Below are 19,674 nucleotides of genomic sequence, written 5' to 3'. Positions count from 1 at the left end.
GCCAATTTAGAGGAGTTATCGAGCTGGACCAAGGGCACACACGATAAGTTTATTGAGACGTGGTCCCCCTGGAGAGCAGTAGTGTGGAAACCTGGGGTCTAGGTAGAATGGGCCCTGTCCCCTTATCCCCTTCCCCTGCCCCCCCCCCCCCTCTCCTTGCCCTCCACCCCCCACCCCTCTTTTACCTACCCCCTGTTCGTTCTGTGTTAGTTAGTTCTGCATTATGCTAACAGGCAGTGGAGGTCAACATATGTAGCTTCTTGCATTATAGCAGAGGAGGCCTCCACAGCCCACGAGCGCCGCCACGGATCATTGTGTATTGACGCTTCAGAGTCGGCCTGAAATGTTTCTATTATTTATCATATTTTGTAAGGCTGTTGTGCAGGTTGCCTACGGAGTCTGGAACTCCCTTGTATGGTTTGTATTATGCGTATCTTGTGTTAACAACTCAAATAAATATTGATTTAAAAAAAAAAAAAAAACTAGATGAAAACAGAACATAGAGCGTTCGCATTATCGCGTGTTAGAAACGCTTCGCTAAGAGGCTGGTCTGAGAAAAACCACTAAAATGAATGGAGGCTCAGTGCGGCGTTAAAAATGGCCACTAAACGCTGAAGATCATTTATTGGCTAGCAAAAATAAAAGATTTAATAGCGAGCTTTTCAGACTACTTAGGTGTCTTCATCAGGCAGGTATAATACTAATCTTTATATAGCGCCAACATATTACACAGCGCTTACAAGACGAGGGGAATAAAAAACAAAACCCCCGTTACATGTAGTGATCAGCTGATGGACAGTAGGGGTGCGGGGCTCCAACGAGCTTACATACTACAGATAATGGGGGGTACAGAAGGTAAAGGGGCTGGAGATGTGCACGGTATGGCGGGGTGGAGATGTGCACAGTATGGCGGGGTGGATATGGGCACAGTATGGCGGGGTGGAGATGTGCACGGTATGGCGGGGTGGAGATGTGCACGGTATGGCGAGGTGGAGAGTGAGGGATGCTATACACATAGACAAAGGTCAGGTGGTATAGTGGCTGAATCGGTGTCACTGCAAGGGGCAGTTGATTACAGCTAGCAGGGATTGCAGTCAGTAGGTCAGGGAGCATGTTATCAGGCGGAGTACAGAGGGGTTTGTTTAGGGAATGCGGTATGCCTCCCTGAAGAGGTGCGTTTTTAGAGCATGCCTGAAGTTCTGTGAGTCCTGGATTGCTCGGGTAGCCTTTGGTAGTGCGTTCCAGAGGACCGGTGCTGCTCTGGAGAAGTCTTGGAGGCGGGAAAGAGAGCTTCGATTTAAAGTGTCACTCAGTCAGGTTTTGTTAGCAGAGCGGAGGGAGCAGGCTCGGTGGTAGATTGAGATGAGGGATACAATGTAGGGCGGTGTGGTGCTATGGAGGGATTTATGGATGAGGGTGGCGAGTGTGCATTGTATTCTGCATTTGACGGGCAGCCAGTGCAGTGACTGGCACAGGGCAGAGGCGTCCGAGTAGCGGCTGGACAGGACGATGAGCCTGGCCGCCGCATTTAGGATGGATTGGAGGGGGGAGAGTCTGGTGCGGGGAGGCCGATCAGCAGCGAGTAGTAATAATTGAGCCGGGAGTGGATGAGGGGGACAGTAAGCGTTTTTAGCGTGTCCACGGTGAGAAAGGGGCGGATTCTTGCCATGTTCTTGAGGTGCAGCTGACATGTTCGGGCCAGAGATTGGATGTAGGGGGTGAGGGAGAGATTGGAATCGAATGTAAGGTATAACAATGAATAGATTTATTTCCATATATGAGCTAAGACTTGGTGTAATGGACATTATATTTAGGAAAAAAAGGAAAAAGAAAAAAAAACAAAACAAAAAACGAACAGCAGGAGGAGCTTGAAGAGAAAATGCTTCAAAGATCAGCAATGTGAGAGTTAAGGCCCATTTACACTGGATTAGTGTTGGGCGAACGATGCCCGACACTCGTCCCTGTATCCTCTGCACGGGAGCTAGCAGAGCTGACTGGTTCACGGAGCGGCCAGCAGGGGGCGGGGCAGTGCAGGAGATTTCTCTCCTCTGGCTCCCCCGCCCCTCTCCATTGAGATACACAGCGGCCATTCGCTATTGAACGGCGGCTGTTTAAACTGAACAATCAGCTTCATCGCTGATCTTTTATGCTGCACAAACAGTGGACGGTCAGCTCATCGTGCAGTTTAAACAGCCGCCGTTCAGTAGTGAACGGCCGCTGTGTATCTCAATGGAGAGGGGCGGGAAAGCGAGAGGGGAAAAGTCTCCTGCACTGCCCCGCCCCCTGCTGGCCGCTCCGTGATCCAGCCTGCTCTGCTTGCTCCCTTGCAGGAGCACAGGAGCGCGGAAACACAGGGACAAGTGTCGGGCATCGTTTGACCAACACTTGTCCGGTGTAAATGGGACTTTATATTGTCTCTTAATTGATGGTATTTCAGAGACCTCAAGCCAATTCAATGGAGCTGTAAGAGGACAAAACACCTTGTAAAGGCCCATTTACACACACAAATATCTTTCAAAAGATCAGTGATCGTTTTGCATAAAGTACTAATAGGCACTTATTGCTATTAGTACTTTATTAGCCTCATTTGCATGCAAATGAGCTTCTGGGAGCTGTTCCAGAACTGAGCAGGAGGTCTGAGCTCTGTAATTAGCTCTACTGTTCAGCTGCAGGCTCCCCATGGAGAATTCAGCACCATGGACAGCAGACACAGCCAGTGGTCCTGCTTATCAGTTATCAGCTGTAATCAGCTCTCTGCCAACAACTTACTAAATAGAAAAATAAAGCACTTCTGAAAAACATGCAGCATCCAAATACTTTTGTCCATGTAGTGTATTTGAACGAGGTTGGATGAGATACATTTGCACACGTATCCGTGCATAGTAACTGACTTTTTGCGCTCGCAGGGCCAGTTCATATGGTTTTGCACAACACTTCACGCTTTCCCTTACGTATTTGCACACCTCCCACATACGTGGGGGCGGACACACAGGGGGACGGACACACAGGGGGACGGACACACAGGGGCTCTGAGCAGGCTGACAGCTCAGGGAACACTGAAAATCATCGGCAACTCCCAGCCAGGAAAAGGTGGATTATATAGGGAAGAGGGAGAAGCTGATTGGCTGACAGAAATGTCCATCACTAGCCCCACCTCGCGGACAGCTGCAGGACTAATTAACATGGACTAGTACACACAGGAGATGTAACCCTAACTAGTCAGGATAGAACCCACAGAAACCAAGGTGTGCAGATAAGTCCTAGACCGTGTGCTGACTGACCTGACCGGCAGCTTCTACTTTTTTCCACACATAAAACACACTTGTGAGAGCGAACAGGTTTAAATCAATGAGTTCTATTCTTTGTGTTTTGCGTGTGTAGAGAGGTTCATAAGCTCGCTGTAACATCATGTATGTTCGTTGGCCAGTAAAAGGTCTCATATCTACAAGACGACTTGGTTTCTCCTACTGAGAACAATCACATTATTTGGTTATGAGGAAGACTAAAACTTGAGCTGAGTAACGAGAACCACATACTTCAGTGGGGCCGGTAATCACTGTGGCGCAGCGGGGCTTCTGGTCTGCCGGTGTCTGATAGAAGACTTCACAAGTGCATGTATGTAACAAGCGTGGATTGTACCGCCACTAATGTGCCTTTGCAGTAGGACGTAGTAGGAAGCGTCGTACAGATCCTAATGCCTCACTTATAAACCAGTGCAGATACAGTACTGGTTAATATGCCTTAGCGAAATATCAGCCCCGGCTGCTGGCGCTGCTGCGTTGGAGTGCTGCTCATTGGGGCGCTGCCGCGTTGGGGCGCTTCTGGGTTTCTGTCTCTCTGCTCCATTTTTGGAGGACAGAAACTGATATAAAACAGAAAAAACGGATCTATTTTTCCCCATTGATTCAATAGCGGTTTCAAAAAAAGAGAAAACAAGTGGAAAGGTTTTAGTTTTCCATATTTTTATTGGATAAAAAAATGCTGCAAACTGCGCTATTTTTCCGTCCAAATAAACGGAAACTGACGGAACGGAAGCAAACAGAAGACTTTCCATTTTTTCAATTTTATATCCGTTTTTCTCCTCCAAAAACGGATGGAGGGTGAGGGGGCGGGGGGATATACACCCTGCTCTGGAGGGTGAGGGGCGGGGGTGAGGGGATATACACCCTGCTCTGGAAGGTGAGGGGGCGGGGGGATATACACCCTGCTCTGGAGGGTGAGGGGCGGGGGTGAGGGGATATACACCCTGCTCTGGAGGGTGAGGGGCGGGGGTGAGGGGATATACACCCTGCTCTGGAGGGTGAGGGGGCAGGGGGATATACACCCTGCTCTGGAGGGTGAGGGGCGGGGGTGGGGGGATATACACCCTGCTCTGGAGGGTGAGGGGCGGGGGTGAGGGGATATACACCCTGCTCTGGAGGGTGAGGGGGCGGGGGGAAATACACCCTGCTCTGGGGGGTGAGGGGCGGGGGTGAGGGGACATACACCCTGCTCTGGAGGGTGAGGGGCGGGGGTGGGGGGATATACACCCTGCTCTGGAGGGTGAGGGGGCGGGGGGATATACACTCTGCTCTGGAGGGTGAGGGGGCGGGGGGGATATACACCCTGCTCTGGAGGGTGAGGGGCGGGGGTGAGGGGATATACACCCTGCTCTGGAGGGTGAGGGGGCGGGGGGATATACATCCTGCTCTGGAGGGTGAGGGGCGGGGGTATATACACCCTGCTCTGGAGGGTGAGGGGGCGGGGGGATATACACCCACTTGCTAGTCTTTGCCACCTTGTGTGGGTGTTATATGCTCTGTCCATATTCTGGCGTCACTAATACCCTCTGCGGGGTTGTATGATACAGCATGTAACTAGGGGAATACCTTAATAACCTTTTGGAGACAAACGCGCCGTCCTGAATGTGTCCTCGGTTGTGGTGCTCTAATCAGGCAGCATTACTAGTAACATTTTCAGCATTCGTTATTTAGGGGGGGGGGGGGGTCGGTGGCGAAATCTCTGATCTGCACCCTGTTGGGCATACTCCATGGGACCCGTCCTGCTTGCAGCGAGCGGACCGCAGCCAAGTGAAGCTCTTATGTCTTTGTGTTGTTTGCGAAAAGCAACACAAATGTGAAGAGCCAGAAAATATTCCCTGATTTATGGGGCGGCAGGTCAGGGTCAGGAGGCTGCTGTTCAGGTCCTTGTGGTGCGGCAGCGCCTGCCAAGGACAGAGTAAGGGGGATGAGTGCTCCAGACTCGGACACGGAGGCTATGTACAGCGCTCCGCTCCCACCGTGCACAACTAGAAAATGTCTTATTCTGGGAGGGGAACACCCGGAGAACATTCTTCATCTGCGGAGAGAACAATCCGTCAGTCCTGCGAGTCCAACGTCACGATTACGTTACTGGGAGAAACACCAGAAGGAAGTGTCTTCAGTAATTGTGTGTCCAAGTATGGAGTCAGTAAGTGAGGTGACTCTACTCCGCGGGAACGGTCTAGGCAAACATCAGATCCGTGCTGTGACCTCGAGGATCTACATAACCTGCCTTTTTTCACAGCCTCCACTATGTGGTATAAATGACGAGCTTTTTTCTGCAGGTCGGTACAATTACGACGATTTCAAAATTAGGTTTTCCACTTTTTTAGTATTACAACCTTTTTTTGAATTCTACTTGGCATTACATGTGCAGTGTTACACAGACGCAGATGTGCGGGGCTCGTCCGTAGCGTCCGTGGCGTGACGACCTGACGATATTTGGGGCTACATGTGTTGATCACTATTATTGCGTTTTCTGGGAAGCAAAATAAATTTAAAAAAAGCATTTTGGCTCTTTTCCCCCCCCAAACATTTGATATGCGGGAGATCACTTATTGTGCGGGTTGTTACAGATGTGGCGATACTAAACATATGGCTTTCTTTATTCATTTTTTAAAACAAAAAACAGGCAACGCCCCTAACAGAGGGCTGATTTTATTCACAAGGTTTATTTTTTCACCTTTTTATATTTCTTTAATCTGCAATGTTAGGATTGCTCAGATAATGCAATGCAGTACTTCTATACTGCAGTGTATTATCACTATTTCACATTAGGAGCCATGGCAGAACCAGAGGCCTTCACTTGCTATGACAACCTATCGGCCCTCCGCAGTTTCATGGCAGACTGCTGATCATGTCACAGGAAGCTCCCTCCCTCTGTTAACTCCATACATGCTGCGATCAACATTGATCATAGCATGTGATTGTTATTCTTGCCGGAGATGGCCGGCTATCAGCCATAGTCGGCCCCGGGCTGTGGACGGCGTGGCTCAGCTTTTAAGCCTACAACATCCATATAACAAATATACATTGTATTGCGGGAAGCCCTTCCCATCTAAGACATATATATGCATCGTGGGTCGGGAAGGGGTTAATGCCAAGCTATGTTGTCTATTGATGGTGGCCAATAACAAGGTTCTGGAACTAAATGTGGAGTTCCTGTTCTGTTATTGTAAGATCTTGTTCACAATATCCACAGCGTTTTATTGAATGCTATGCAGTCTGTGCCGCAGCTCAGATAGGAAGGGTTTTTCTGATGGTGGATTTTAAAATTCATGTTACAGAAAAAAACAACTGCCATGTTAATTTTTAGAGTGAGTGCCATGTGTCGCAGCCGCATGTGGATCTGTCTCATTGATGGGGCTAAATCTGCATAACCCCAGGCACAGCCTCAGAGCCCCGCCACATGATGAAGGTCAGCCTCAGAGCCTCACCACGGGATGAATTGTCAGCCTCAGAACCCCGCCACGGGATGAATGGTGAGCCTCCGAGCCCCGCCACGGGGTGAACGGTCAGCCTCCGAGCCCCGCCACATGATGAAGGTCAGCCTCCGAGCCCCGCCACGTGATGAACTGTCAGCCTCAGAGCCCCGCCATGGGATGAACTGCCAGCCCCAGAGCCACGCCATGGGATGAACTGTCAGCCTCAGAGCCCCGCCACGGGATGAACTGTCAGCCTCAGAGCCCCGCCATGGGATGAAGGTCAGCCTCCGAGCCCCACCACGTGATGAAGGTCAGCCTCCGAGCCCCACCACGTGATGAAGGTCAGCCTCAGAGCCCCGCCACGTGATGAAGGTCAGCCTCAGAGCCCCGCCACGTGATGAACTGTCAGCCTCAGAGCCCCGCCATGGGATGAACTGTCAGCCCCAGAGCCACGCCATGGGATGAACTGTCAGCCTCAGAGCCCCGCCACGGGATGAACTGTCAGCCTCAGAGCCCCGCCATGGGATGAAGGTCAGCCTCTGAGCCCCGCCACGGGATGAACGGTCAGCCTCAGAGCCTCACCACGGGATGAATTGTCAGCCTCAGAGCCCCGCCACGGGATGAACGGTCAGCCTCCGAGCCCCACCACGTGATGAAGGTCAGCCTCAGAGCCCCGCCACGTGATGAACTGTCATCCTCAGAGCCCTGCCACGGGATGAACTGTCAGCATCAGAGCCCCGCCACGGGATGAACTGTCAGCCTCAGAGCCCCGCCATGGGATGAACGGTCAGCCTCCGAGCCCCGCCACGGGATGAACGGTCAGCCTCAGAGCCCCGCCACGTGATGAAGGTCAGCCTCAGAGCCCCGCCACGTGATGAATGTCAGCCTCAGAGCCCTGCTACGGGATGAACTGTCAGCCTCAGAGACCCGCCACGGGATGAACTGTCAGCCTCCGAGCCCCGCCACGGGATGAAGGTCAGCCTCAGAGCCCCGCCACATGATGAAGGTCAGCCTCAGAGCCCCACCACAGGATGAAGGTCAGCCTCAGAGCCCCACCACAGGATGAAGGTCAGCCTCAGAGCCCCACCACAGGATGAAGGTCAGCCTCAGAACCCCACCACAGGATGAAGGTCAGCCTCAGAGCCCCGCCACGGGATGAACTGTCAGCCTCAGAGCCCCGCCATGTGATGAAGGTCAGCCTCAGAGCCCCACCACGGGATGAACGGTCAGCCTCAGAGCCCTGCCACGGGATGAACTGTCAGCCGCAGAGCCCCGCCACAGGATGAACTGTCAGCCGCAGAGCCCCGCCACAGGATGAACTGTCAGCCACAGAGCCCCGCCACAGGATGAACTGTCAGCCACAGAGCTCCGACACAGGATGAACTGTCAGCCACAGAGCCCCGCCACGGGATGAACCATCAGCCTCAGAGCCCTGCCACGGGATAAACCGTCAGCCTCAGAGCCCCGCCACGGGATGAATTGTCAGCCTCAGAGCCCCACCATGGGATAAACTGTCAGCCTCAGAGTCCCGCTGCGGGATGAACTGTCAGACCACTTGGGAAAGCAGGTGTGGATCATTCGTGGGAACGTGTCGATCAGCGCCTTGTATGAAGCCACCAATGTCAACATGTTTTGTATAAGATAAACCGGCGGATTGTTACCTTGTTTCTACGCCGTTAATAGTAGTAAGCGATGACAAGGGAGTGACAAGCTACAGAATTAGATGGCTAATTGTCAGATGGACAATGGTGGGAGATAGAAGGCATCCCTGTGACTTCTCAGTAGTAATAGCGCTCTAAGGCTGCGTTCACACCGGATCTGCTGTGGATTTTGTGCAGATTTTCTGGAGGCTACTGGTGCAGATTACTGCAGATTTTGCTGTGGATTATTTGGGTGTTTTCTGTGGAATATCCGGACCATATCTGCAGCTCCTGTTGCGGATTTACTGCAGATTTCATCCTCTTAACCCCTTAAGGACCAGACACTTTTTAGGGATTTTCCCCATGTGGCGGTTTAACTGCCCTATTTTTTTTTACTTTAGCTATCAAAATTATTTTTGCTGTGTTTTTTTTTCTGCGACATGTACGGCGATTTTTTTTTGGATCTTTTTCACTGACTTTTTCCCCCCGTTTTTTAGTTTTATTGGGGGTAAAAAGCTAAAAAAAAAGGTTTTTTAACATTTATAGTTTTTTTAAAATTATTTTTATATTTACACTAAAATAAAGTACATGAATGGGTTCCTCTATTTGTTTCGGACGTTTCGATATATAGTATGTATGGTTTTGGTTTACAGGGCGCATACGGCGACGGTTTTTGTTGGCGTCGGCTTCGTGTTATTTTCTTTCTTATGTATATATTATTTTATCCTGTAATTTTATTTTACTTATTTATGTAATAATGTTTTTTATTATCTATGCCCCCCCTGACGTCATATAAGACCTCTGGGGGACAGTCACTTTTTTTTTTTTTTCTTTGACACTTTCCCACTGTAGCTGTAGCATCCATAGGAGCGGCAGTTACAGGGGACAACAACCCCTGTAGTGATATTAGTCACTGGCAGAGCCGGTCAGGGTCTAGTAAGACCCTCCAGCTCTGCTGTAGCAGAGAGCCCTGGTGGTCACATGACCCCCCCCCCCCCCCCCGATCCCGTAGTGAAAGTGCATGTTACTTTCACTTTCCCCACACAGTGCTCATTGAGCACTGTATATCGGGGAAGCAGAAGGCAGAAAGGGTTAAAAACCCCTCCTCCCTTCTGCTCCGGGTTATCAGCTGTCACTAACAGCAGGAGACTTAAAGCACCGCCGTAATTTTACTGTGGCTGGTCCTAAACGGGTTGAATGGAGTCTATTGGCTGAAATCCCCCGCCGCAGCTGCTATAATTGACTTGCTGTGGATTTACATTCCACACATTAACTTCAGCATTGTGTAAAGGACAGTTTGAACATCTTGTCCTCTCGTGAACGCGCTCTAAGACCCTACAGGATGGGACACCGGAAACTAGACTTGTGCCTCAAACGTCAAGGATTGGGGTAGTTGGGTGCACCTTATGAAGCGCTGCCTGAGACTGGATGGGGTCCTGGCATATCTGGAGGGGGTGGACACAGGCACTGGGGCTCTGATCGGGGAGCAGGAAAGGGGAATTTCTGCAGCCGAACAGCTCCATCCCAGGACGGAACCGCACAGCGCCGAACGCTCCCCACCGACTAGAATGTGGTCTGTTCGGTTTCTGCTCAGCTTTCAGATGGAAGTAAAAGCGCTGCGGAGCTTTACACAACAGAAAACAGTAAAGAATAGTTCATACTAATTTAAACGTCTCTGGGGGTCTAACAAAGTGGGGGGCTGCCGTCATTAACCTTCGTGTTATGGCATAGAAAAGGGGGTTGGCAGTGAACAGTCGGCTCCTACTACACCTAGTGCGTCCATTCAAACATTGGCGCAAGCAAATACGTTCACATTAAATATATACACAGCACTGTTGCACGTACATTGTACATGCGCACAACACACACAACTCTGCTATACACACATAATGCTCTGCTACATGCACACACACAGCTCTGCAGCGTACACAGATCTGCTATACACACGCATACAGACATAGCTCTGCTACATGCACACACACAGCTCTGCAGCGTACACAGATCTGCTATACACACGCATACAGACATAGCTCTGCTACATGCACAAACACAGCTCTACAGCATACACAACTCTGCTACACACACACATACAGACATAGCTCAGCTACATGCACACACACAACTCTGCTATACACACACACAGACACAGCTCTGCTACATGCACACACAGCTCTGCAGCATACACAACTCTGCTATAGACACACACACAGCTCTGCTACATGCACACACACAGCTCTGCTACCTGCGTCTGGCATGTTAAATACTGATTTTATTACCCACTAAATTCCCCCACACAAGTGTAGTAATACATGACCCCTCCAGCTGCTCTGGCTCACATGGTTATGGCATCATCTGCAGTCCTGCTGCTGCTATTATCTGTCCCTGTGTGTACAGAGGAGCACCCGCACCCTGGGGATATATGAGTGATCTGCAGCGATATCTGCCAGAGGGGATTGGTCAGGAAGAGGGAGGAGTGTGCAGCGGCAGTATGTATGGCTGCAGAGCTCTCCTGTATCAGCGCACCGTGGATCATGAAGGCAGCGGGTCAGGAGGCTCTGGATCTATCAGACCCCCTTGGTGACAACTGTGTGTTATAGGGGCCACGCCACTCATGTGAGCGCTGCAGCTTTTCCCATCTTTACATGTGAGAATGATCCTGTGCGTGCCCGGGATGCCATGTTATCTGTAGTGGCTGTTCTGAGTCCGGCATGCTTGTTCCATTCACTCCAAGTAATTCTCAGCGTGGCCACTATAAACAAAACAGTGTTCTGAGCGCGGGTCGTACTCGTGTGGAAACACATCTGACTGCTGATGTTTGGCCGATGTGACGTTTAACGAACATACATGGAGCCGTGTACTGGGTGATCTCTATGGGCGAGGCGGCAGCGTAGTTATGTGTACATTTGCGCAATGGGTGTTGTGCTTTTGCATATTTTACAGCATTTTTCCACGCATGCCCTGTATGATCTGCATCAATATGGGACATGCTGCCTTTGTTTTTGGGCAAACCAAATGTGTTCGCGTTCATGCGTGTGAAATCAATGGGTTCTGTCACTTAGTTTTGCGTGTGCGAGTATCCGCGCAGGAGGCACATCCGAAATGTGTTCATTAAGATAAGTCCTGCCTTAAGCAAAATGATGCTGCATTCGCACAGTGACTCGCATCGCGAGACGAACCCCTTTGTCTTCCATGGGTCTCTTTATAGGTGCTGAGATGGAAGACAATGGCAGAACGTTCTATTGTCCTGCGAGTCTGCGGACAGCGTGTCCATCGTCGCCAATGGGGGAGAAAAAATGGCATCTTCCGCGCGCGAACACGTGAGAGTGATGCAAGTTTAAATTGTTCCTAGTGCGATTTTCACAAAAGTGTTCATGCGTTCGCCCCTTCGCGTTCATGCGTTCACCCCCTCCTGTTAATGCGTTCGCCCTTTCGCGTTCAAGTGTTCGCCTCTCGCATTCATGCAATTGTCCCTTCACGTTCATGCATTCACCCTTTCGCGTTCAAGCATTCGCCCCTTTACGTTTAAGCATTCGCCCCTTTACGTTTATGCGTTCGCCCCATCCTGTTCATTCGCTCACCCTTTCGCACTCATGCGTTCGCCCCTTCACGTTCAAGCGTTTGCCCTTTCACGTTCAAGCGTTCGCCCCTTCGCGTTCATGCAATCGCCCTTTCACGTTAATGCGTTCGCCCCTTCCTGTTCATGCATTCATCTTTTTGCGCTCATGCTTTCGCCTCATCCTGTTCAAGCGTTCGTCCCTTCACGTTCAAGCGTTCGCCCCTTCACGTGCATGCATTTGCCCCTTCGTATGCATGCGTTTGCCCCTTCGCATGGATGCGTTCGCCCCTTAAAGTGCATGCGTTCGCCCCTTAAAGTGCATGCGTTTGCCCCTTAACGTGCATGCGTTTGCCCCTTAACGTGCATGCGTTTGCCTCTTCGCGTGCATGCGTTCGCTCCTTCGCATTCAAGCGTTCGCCCCTTCGCGTTCATGCAATCGCCCTTTCACATTAATGCGTTCGCCCCTTTCTGTTCATGCATTCATCTTTTCGCGCTCATGCTTTCGCCTCATCCTGTTCAAGCGTTCGCCCCTTCACGTTCAAGCGTTCGCCCCTTCACGTTCAAGCGTTCGCCCCTTCACGTTCATGCATTCGCCCCTTCGCGTGCATGCGTTCGACCTTTTGCGTTCATGCGTTCGCCCCTTCGCGTTCATGCGTTCGCCCCTTCGCGTGCATGCGTTCGCCCCTTCGCGTGCATGCGTTCGCCCCTTCGCGTGCATGCGTTCGCCCCTTCGCGTGCATGCGTTCGCCCCTTCGCGTGCATGCGTTCGCCCCTTAACGTGCATGCGTTCGCCCCTTACGTGCATGCGTTTGCCTCTTCAACGTTCAAGCGTTCGCCCTTTCACGTTCAAGCATTCGCCCCTTCGCGTTCATGCAATCGCCCATTCACGTTAATGCGTTCGCCCCTTCCTGTTCATGCATTCATCTTTTCGCGCTCATGCTTTGGCCTCATCCTGTTCAAGCGTTCGCCCCTTCACGTTCAAGCGTTCGCCCCTTCACGTTCAAGCGTTCGCCCCTTTATGTTTAAGCATTCGCCCCTTTATGTTTAAGCATTCGCCCCTTTATGTTTAAGCATTCGTTCCTTCACGTTCAAGCGTTCACCCCTTCGCGTTCATGCAATCGCCCTTTCACGTTTATGCGTTCGCCCCATCCTGTTCATGCATTCATCTATTCGCGCACATGCTTTCGCCCCATCCTGTTCAAGCGTTCGCCCCTTCACGTTCAAGCGTTCGCCCCTTCACGGTCAAGCGATCGCCCGTTCACGGTCAAGCGTTCGCCCGTTCACGGTCAAGCGTTCGCCCCTTTACGTTCAAGCGCTCGCCCTTTCGCGTTCAAGCGTTCGCCCCTTTGTGTTCATGAATTCGCCCCTTCGCGTGTATGCATTCACCCTTTCGCGCTCATGCGTTCACCCCATCTTGTTCATGTGTTCACCCTTTTGCGTTCATGCATTTGCCCCTTCCTGTTCATGAGTTCGCCCCTTCACGTGCATGCGTTAGCCCATTCGCGGTCATGCGTTCGCCCCTTCGCGTTCATGCTTTCGCCTCTTCCTGTTCATGTGTTCGGTCTTTTGCTTTCAGGCGTTCGCCCCTTCACGTGCATGCATTCGCCCCTTCACGTGCATGCGTTCGCCCCTTCACGTGCATGCATTCGCCCCTTCGCGTTCATGCAATCGCCCTTTCACGTTAATGCGTTCCCCCCTTCCTGTTCGTGCATTCATCTTTTCGCGCTCATGCTTTCGCCCCATCCTGTTCAAGCGTTCGCCCCTTCACGTTCAAGCGTTCGCCCCTTCACGTTCAAGCGTTCGCCCCTTTACGTTCAAGCGTTCGCCCCTTCGCGTTCCAGCGCTCGCCCTTTCGCGTTCAAGCGTTCGCCCCTTTGTGTTCATGCATTCACCCTTTCGCGCTCATGCGTTCGCCCCATCTTGTTCATGTGTTCACCCTTTTGCGTTCATGCATTTCCCCCTTCCTGTTCATGAGTTCGCCCCTTCACGTGCATGCGTTAGCCCCTTCGCGTTCATGCTTTCACCTCTTCCTGTTCATGTGTTCGGTCTTTTGCGTTCAGGCGTTCGCCCCTTCGCGTGCATGCGTTCGCCCCTTCACGTTCATGCGTTAGCCCCTTCGCGTGCATGCGTTCGCTCCTTTGCGTTCATGCATTCGCCCCTTCGCGTGCATGCGTTCGACCTTTTGCGTTCATGCGTTCGCCCCCTTCGCGTTCATGCGTTCGCCCCTTCGCGTTCATGCTTTCGCCTCTTCCTGTTCATGTGTCCGGTCTTTTGCGTTCAGGCGTTCGCCCCTTCACGTGCATGCGTTCGCCCCTTCGCGTGCATGCGTTCGCCCCTTCGCGTGCATGCGTTCGCCCCTTCGCGTGCATGCGTTTGCCCCTACGCTTGCATGCGTTCGCCCCCTACGCTTGCATGCGTTCGCCCCTACGCTTGCATGCGTTCGGCCTTTTGTGTTCATGCGTTCGGCCTTTCGAGTTCATGCGTACGCTCCTTCACGTTCATGCGTTCGCCCCTTCATGTTCATGCGTTTGCCCCTTCGCATGCATGCGTTCGCTCCTTTGCGTTCACTCCTTTACGTTCATGCATTCGCCCCTTTGCGTTCATGCGTTTGCCCCTTCGCGTTCATGCGTTCGCCCCTTCGCGTGCATGCGTTCGCCCCTTCGCGTGCATGCGTTCGCCCCTTAACGTGCATGCGTTTGCCCCTTAACGTGCATGCGTTTGCCTCTTCGCGTGCATGCGTTTGCCTCTTCGTGTGCATGCGATCGCTCCTTCGCGTTCACTCCTTCACGTTCATGCGTTCGCCCCTTCGTGTGCATGCGTTCGCCCCTTCGCGTGCATGCGTTCGACCTTTCACGTTCATGCGTTCGCTCCTTTGCGTTCATGCTTTCGCTCCTTTGCGTTCGCTCCTTCGCGTTCATGCGTTCGCCCCTTCCTGTTCATGCGTTCGCCCCTTCGCGTGCATACATTCACCCCTTCCTGTTCATGCGTTCGCCCCTTCCTGTTCATGCATTCGCCCCTTCGCCTTCATGCGTTTGCGTGCATGCGGTCGCCCCTTCCTGTTCATGCGTTCGCTCCTTCCTGTTCATGCGTTCGCCCCTTCCTGTTCGTGCGTTCGCTCCTTCCTGTTCATGCGTTCGCCCCTTCCTGTTCATGCGTTCGCCCCTTCGCCTTCATGCCTTTGCATGCATGCGTTCGCCCCTTCCTGTTCATGCGTTCGCTCCTTCCTGTTCATGCATTCGCCCCTTCCTGTTCATGCGTTCGCCCCTTCGCCTTCATGCCTTTGCGTGCATGCGTTCGCCCCTTCCTGTTCGTGCGTTCTGTCTTTCGTGTTCATGCGTTCGCCTGTGAATGCTCCCCAAGTGATATTTTGCTTAAATAAATCCCTCTAAAATGAAAGAAGTGCGACCTTCTCTCAGCATTAGACGCTGCACTTACCTGTCATTTGGGCCCCCTGAGTCCTCGCTGTTACTGGCAGGTTGGGCGCTGGCTGCAGGCGACTTGCTGCCGGATGGAGAGCTCACAAGGCCGGGATTGTCAGCGTAGCGGTTTACAGATCCAGCATCATCACTTGTAAAAATTTTCTCCAATGAAACACTTTTGGGGCGAACGAAGCGTTTTTCACCTGCATGTTGATTTAATTATAAGAAAATATTAGTAATTACCATCACATCCGAACATGAATGAAACTGTATTTGTAAATACTGCAAAACAGAAGTAGCGGAAGTATACATAGCAATGTGGCTTCACACTCGCGCTCAGGAATCAGTTTTTCTGCTCCATTTGGGGACAGGAAAGGGGTATCCCTCTGGCCAAGCGGCTCCGTCTCAGGACATGAATCCCCGCGGCTGTACGGCTCCGTCTCAGGACATGAATCCCCGCAGCCGAACGGCTCCGTCTCAGGACATGAATTCCCGCAGCCGAACGGCTCCGTCTCAGGACATGAATCCCCGCAGCCGAACGGCTCCGTCTCAGGACATGAATCCCCGCAGCCGAACGGCTCCGCCTCAGGACGTGAATCCCCGCAGCCCAACGGCTCCGCCTCAGGACGTGAATCCCCGCAGCCGAACGGCTCCGTCTCAGGACATGAATCCCCGCAGCCGAACGGCTCCGTCTCAGGACATGAATCCCCGCGGCTGAATGGCTCCGTCTCAGGACGTGAATCCCTGCAGCAGAGCGGTTCCATCTCAGGACGTGAATCCCCGCAGCTGAACGGCTCCGTCTCAGGACATAAATTCCCTGTTACCGTGCGGTGCGGCGCGGGGTCCCGCGGTCAGCGCACTCCACCCCGGCTTCGGCTCCGGCGTCCTGGAGCTCGGACGTCAGGGCTTCCCCGGCGACGTGGGGTGGCCAGCGTGCAGCGGCGTGGGCGTGTCCGCCCGTAGGGTGCCGGCCGCACTCCTCTCTTTCTCTTGTACCGTGAGTGGGGGAGTTGGCTCCTCCCACTCTCCGCCCCTGGGCGGAGTTTTGTAGTCATAAGGCTGGCAGTGACCTGAGCTCACTGCCAGTTATTGGTTCTGTCAGCTACTAGTCAGTCCTGTCTGCAGTCTCCTCTGTCAGCACCCTAGTTGCTCGTCAGCCTCCTTTTCCAGCTTGCCTGGAGCTTAGTATTTTCTGTTTGGTCACTCCATCTGCCTTTCCTTGTCGGTACTCTGTCCCCCGTTAGTTAGTTCCATCTTGTGCAGTTGCCAGGTCCCTAGCCAGGGTAGGGACCGCCGTCCAGTTGTCCACCTGTAGTTAGCCAGGTCGAGGCAAGTAGGCAGGGACAGTGGGGTGCGGTAAGTTCAGGGCACCCCACCAGGCGCTCGGTGGGGGGGGGTCAGAGTGCCGTAACATAACTGGCCATTAAAACTGTTTTCTATGGAGGCGATCAGCTCCCTCGCGAACCAGCTGCAAGCCCTGGTGCCGGTGGTCCAGGATTTATCCGCTCGGATGGCAGCCCAGGAGCAGCGGGGGTTGTCGCAGGGCCCGGATGCCTCGACCAGTCCAGACCCCAAGTGCCCTCTTCCCCGAGATGTTTTCTGGGGAGAGGAACAAATTTTTTGTTTTCCAACAAGCTTGCCGCTTGTTTTTTCGGATGCGCCCCCATTCCTCCGGGTCGGAGGCCCAGAGGGTTGGGCTTATAATGTCCCTGCTGCGGGGCTCTGCACAGACCTGGGCTTTTTCCTTTCCCGAAGGTTCCCCCTGCCTGCAGTCTGTGGACTCCTTTTTTCAGGAACTCGGGGGTATCTTCGATGAACCGGACCGAGCGGGGTTGGCGGTTTCTGGGTTGTTGGTGTTACATCAGGTGTCGCTCTGTGTGGAGGATTATTGCTCCAACTTAAGACGCTATGCGGGTGAGACGCCATGGAACGATAGCGCTCTGAAAGAGGTTTTCCTGCAGGGCCTCTCGGACGCGGTAAAAGACCTGTTGATTTCCCATCCCGTTCCCGGGTCCTTAAAGGAGGCTATGGAGCTAGCGGTGAAGGCAGATAGGAGGCTCAGATCTAGGAAGCAAGATAGACAGGCCTGTAGAGTCAGGGAGGTCGGTTGTCCTGTTCCCTCTTCTTCCTTACCAGTCTCGGTTCCCGAGCCCATGGAGGTGGACCCGCTAGATCCCAAAGAGCGATGCCGGATTCGATTGTTGCATCATCTCTGCCTCTACTGCGGGAAAGCTGGACATCGGGTGATAACCTGCCCCTTGAGGCTTCAGCGCTCGGAACCTGCGGAAAACTCCGAGTCCTAGGCGATTGTAGGGAGGATCGTCTAGGACTTCGGGTACTTCCTAAACTTCTGGTACCTTGTCAGGTTAGCTTCCGGAATTTTTCCCGACCAGGGGAGGTGTTTATTGATTCCGGAGTGGCCGCTAACCTGATAAGCTTGTGTTTCGTCAGACCCCTGATAGCTGAATTGGTGGCGCTGAAGACGCCAATTCATTTTACTAGCATTGATGCTACCCCTCTTGCTATGGGCCTGGTACGATGGAAGACCCCAGTGTTACAGTTCACGGTGGGGATTCTCCACTCGGAAAAACTATTATTCCTGGTGATGGAGAAAATGTCGGTAGACGTGGTACTAGGGATGCCGTGGTTGGCGTTGCACAACCCCCAATTCAATTGGACCACCCGGGAACTGACTCATTGGGGACCATCCTGCCATGGCCATCTTGCTCCCCTTCCTCTCTACTCGTCCCGGAATACTTGTCTGACTTCCGGGATGTGTTTTCTAAAAGCCTGTCAGGGACCCTGCCTCCCCACAGAGAGTGGGATTGTGGGATAGACCTTATTCCAAATAAGCCCATCCCTAAGGGAGCCATTTTTAACTTATCCCGGCGGGAGCACGAAGCTCTCAAGGTCTATATTACGGAGTCCCTGGCCAAACATCATATTAGGCCATCCCGTTCCCCTGCTGGGGCGGGTCTCTTCTTTGTCGAGAAGGATGGGACATTGAGGCCTTGTGTAGATTATCGGGCCTTGAATCAGATCACAGTCAAGAACCAGTGCTCTCTGCCTCTGATTCCTGACCTCCTGAATCAGGTGGTGGGAGCCCACTGGTTTTCTAAACTAGATTTAAGAGGGGCTTATAATTTGATCTGAATCCGCGAGGGGGATGAATGGAAGACGGCATTCAATACCCCGTTGGGACACTTTGAATGGTCTTGTGATGCCATTTGGCCTTTGTAATGCCCCTGCGGTCGTCCAAGGGTTTATGAATCCGGTCTTTCACAACGTCCTGGGGGTGTTTTTACTCATCTACCTCGACGACATCCTGGTATATTCTCCTGACTGGGACTCTCATGTGCAGCACCTTAGGTTGGTACTACCCGGTTACGTGAGTACCAGCTGTTTGTCAAATTGGAAAAATGTCTGTTTGGCACTCAACAAGTGTCCCTTCTAGGGTACGTAATTTCTCCAACTTCCATGCAAATGGAGTCATATAAAGTGGCAGCTATCTCCCAGTGGGTCCGAGCAGGTAACCTGAAAGCACTCCAGCGGTTCTTAGGTTTTGCGAATTTCTATCGCAAGTTCATTAGAAACTACTCGGTCATCGCTCAACCGTTGACCGACCTTACCAGGAAGGGGGCTGACTTGGTAAGATGGTCACCTGAAGCCCTGGGGGCGTTCGATCGTCTCAAAAGGGCATTCTCGGTCGCTCCAGTGCTCGTTCAACCTGACCCGCTACGCCCCTTCTTCGTGGAGGTTGATGCATCTGAGGTGGGGGCTGGCTCTGTGTTGTCCCAGGTGGTTAGCGGGAGGGCTGGCTACAGTCCATGTGCCTTTTTCTCACGGAAGTTCAGTTCGGCAGAGCGAAACTACGATGTAGGCAATCAAGAGCTATTGGCCATCAAATGGTCCTTAGAAGAGTGGCGTCACCATCTTGAGGGCGCTAGACATCCCGTCACTGTGTACACTGATCACAAAAACCTAGTATACCTCGCCAACGCTAAGCGACTCACCGCACGTCAGGCCAGGTGGGCATTGTTTTTTTCTAGATTTAACCTCGTAGTGACGTATCTCCCAGGGACTAAGAATGTCAAGGCTGATGCTCTCTCGCGGAGCTTTGGGTTGCCAGAATGTGAGTCGCTGCCTCCCGAAAATATCCTGGAACCTGGGGTTGTGGTTGCGGTGGTGGACTCTGGGCTCATTCCCCGCCTGCAGAGTGCCCAGCAGGACGCTTCCCCAGGGGTTCCAGAGGGCAGATGGTTTGTGCCAGAATCATTGCGCATTACGGTTATTGAAGAGTCCCACTCGTCAGCTTTCGCGGGTCATCCGGGAGTG

The 19,674-nt window shown here is 52.5% G+C and overlaps 1 protein-coding gene across 3 annotated transcripts in view; it reads right to left on the bottom strand.

Annotated features, from left to right (window-relative positions):
- Positions 1 to 19,674, bottom strand: part of COBL (cordon-bleu WH2 repeat protein) — a 305,079-nt gene that overhangs the window by 26,740 nt on the left and 258,665 nt on the right. For all 3 annotated transcript variants that reach the window (XM_066584546.1, XM_066584547.1, XM_066584545.1), the window contains one exon: positions 15,356 to 15,542. In XM_066584546.1, the coding sequence (XP_066440643.1) occupies positions 15,356 to 15,542 (187 nt within the window). The remainder of the gene's footprint in view (positions 1 to 15,355; positions 15,543 to 19,674) is intronic.

This window comes from Eleutherodactylus coqui, chromosome 12 (assembly GCF_035609145.1).
Source record: "Eleutherodactylus coqui strain aEleCoq1 chromosome 12, aEleCoq1.hap1, whole genome shotgun sequence".
Classification (NCBI taxonomy): Eukaryota; Metazoa; Chordata; class Amphibia; order Anura; family Eleutherodactylidae; genus Eleutherodactylus; species Eleutherodactylus coqui.
The sequence above is the reverse complement of the archived record's forward strand: the minus strand, read 5'-3'. Positions and strand labels throughout refer to the sequence as shown.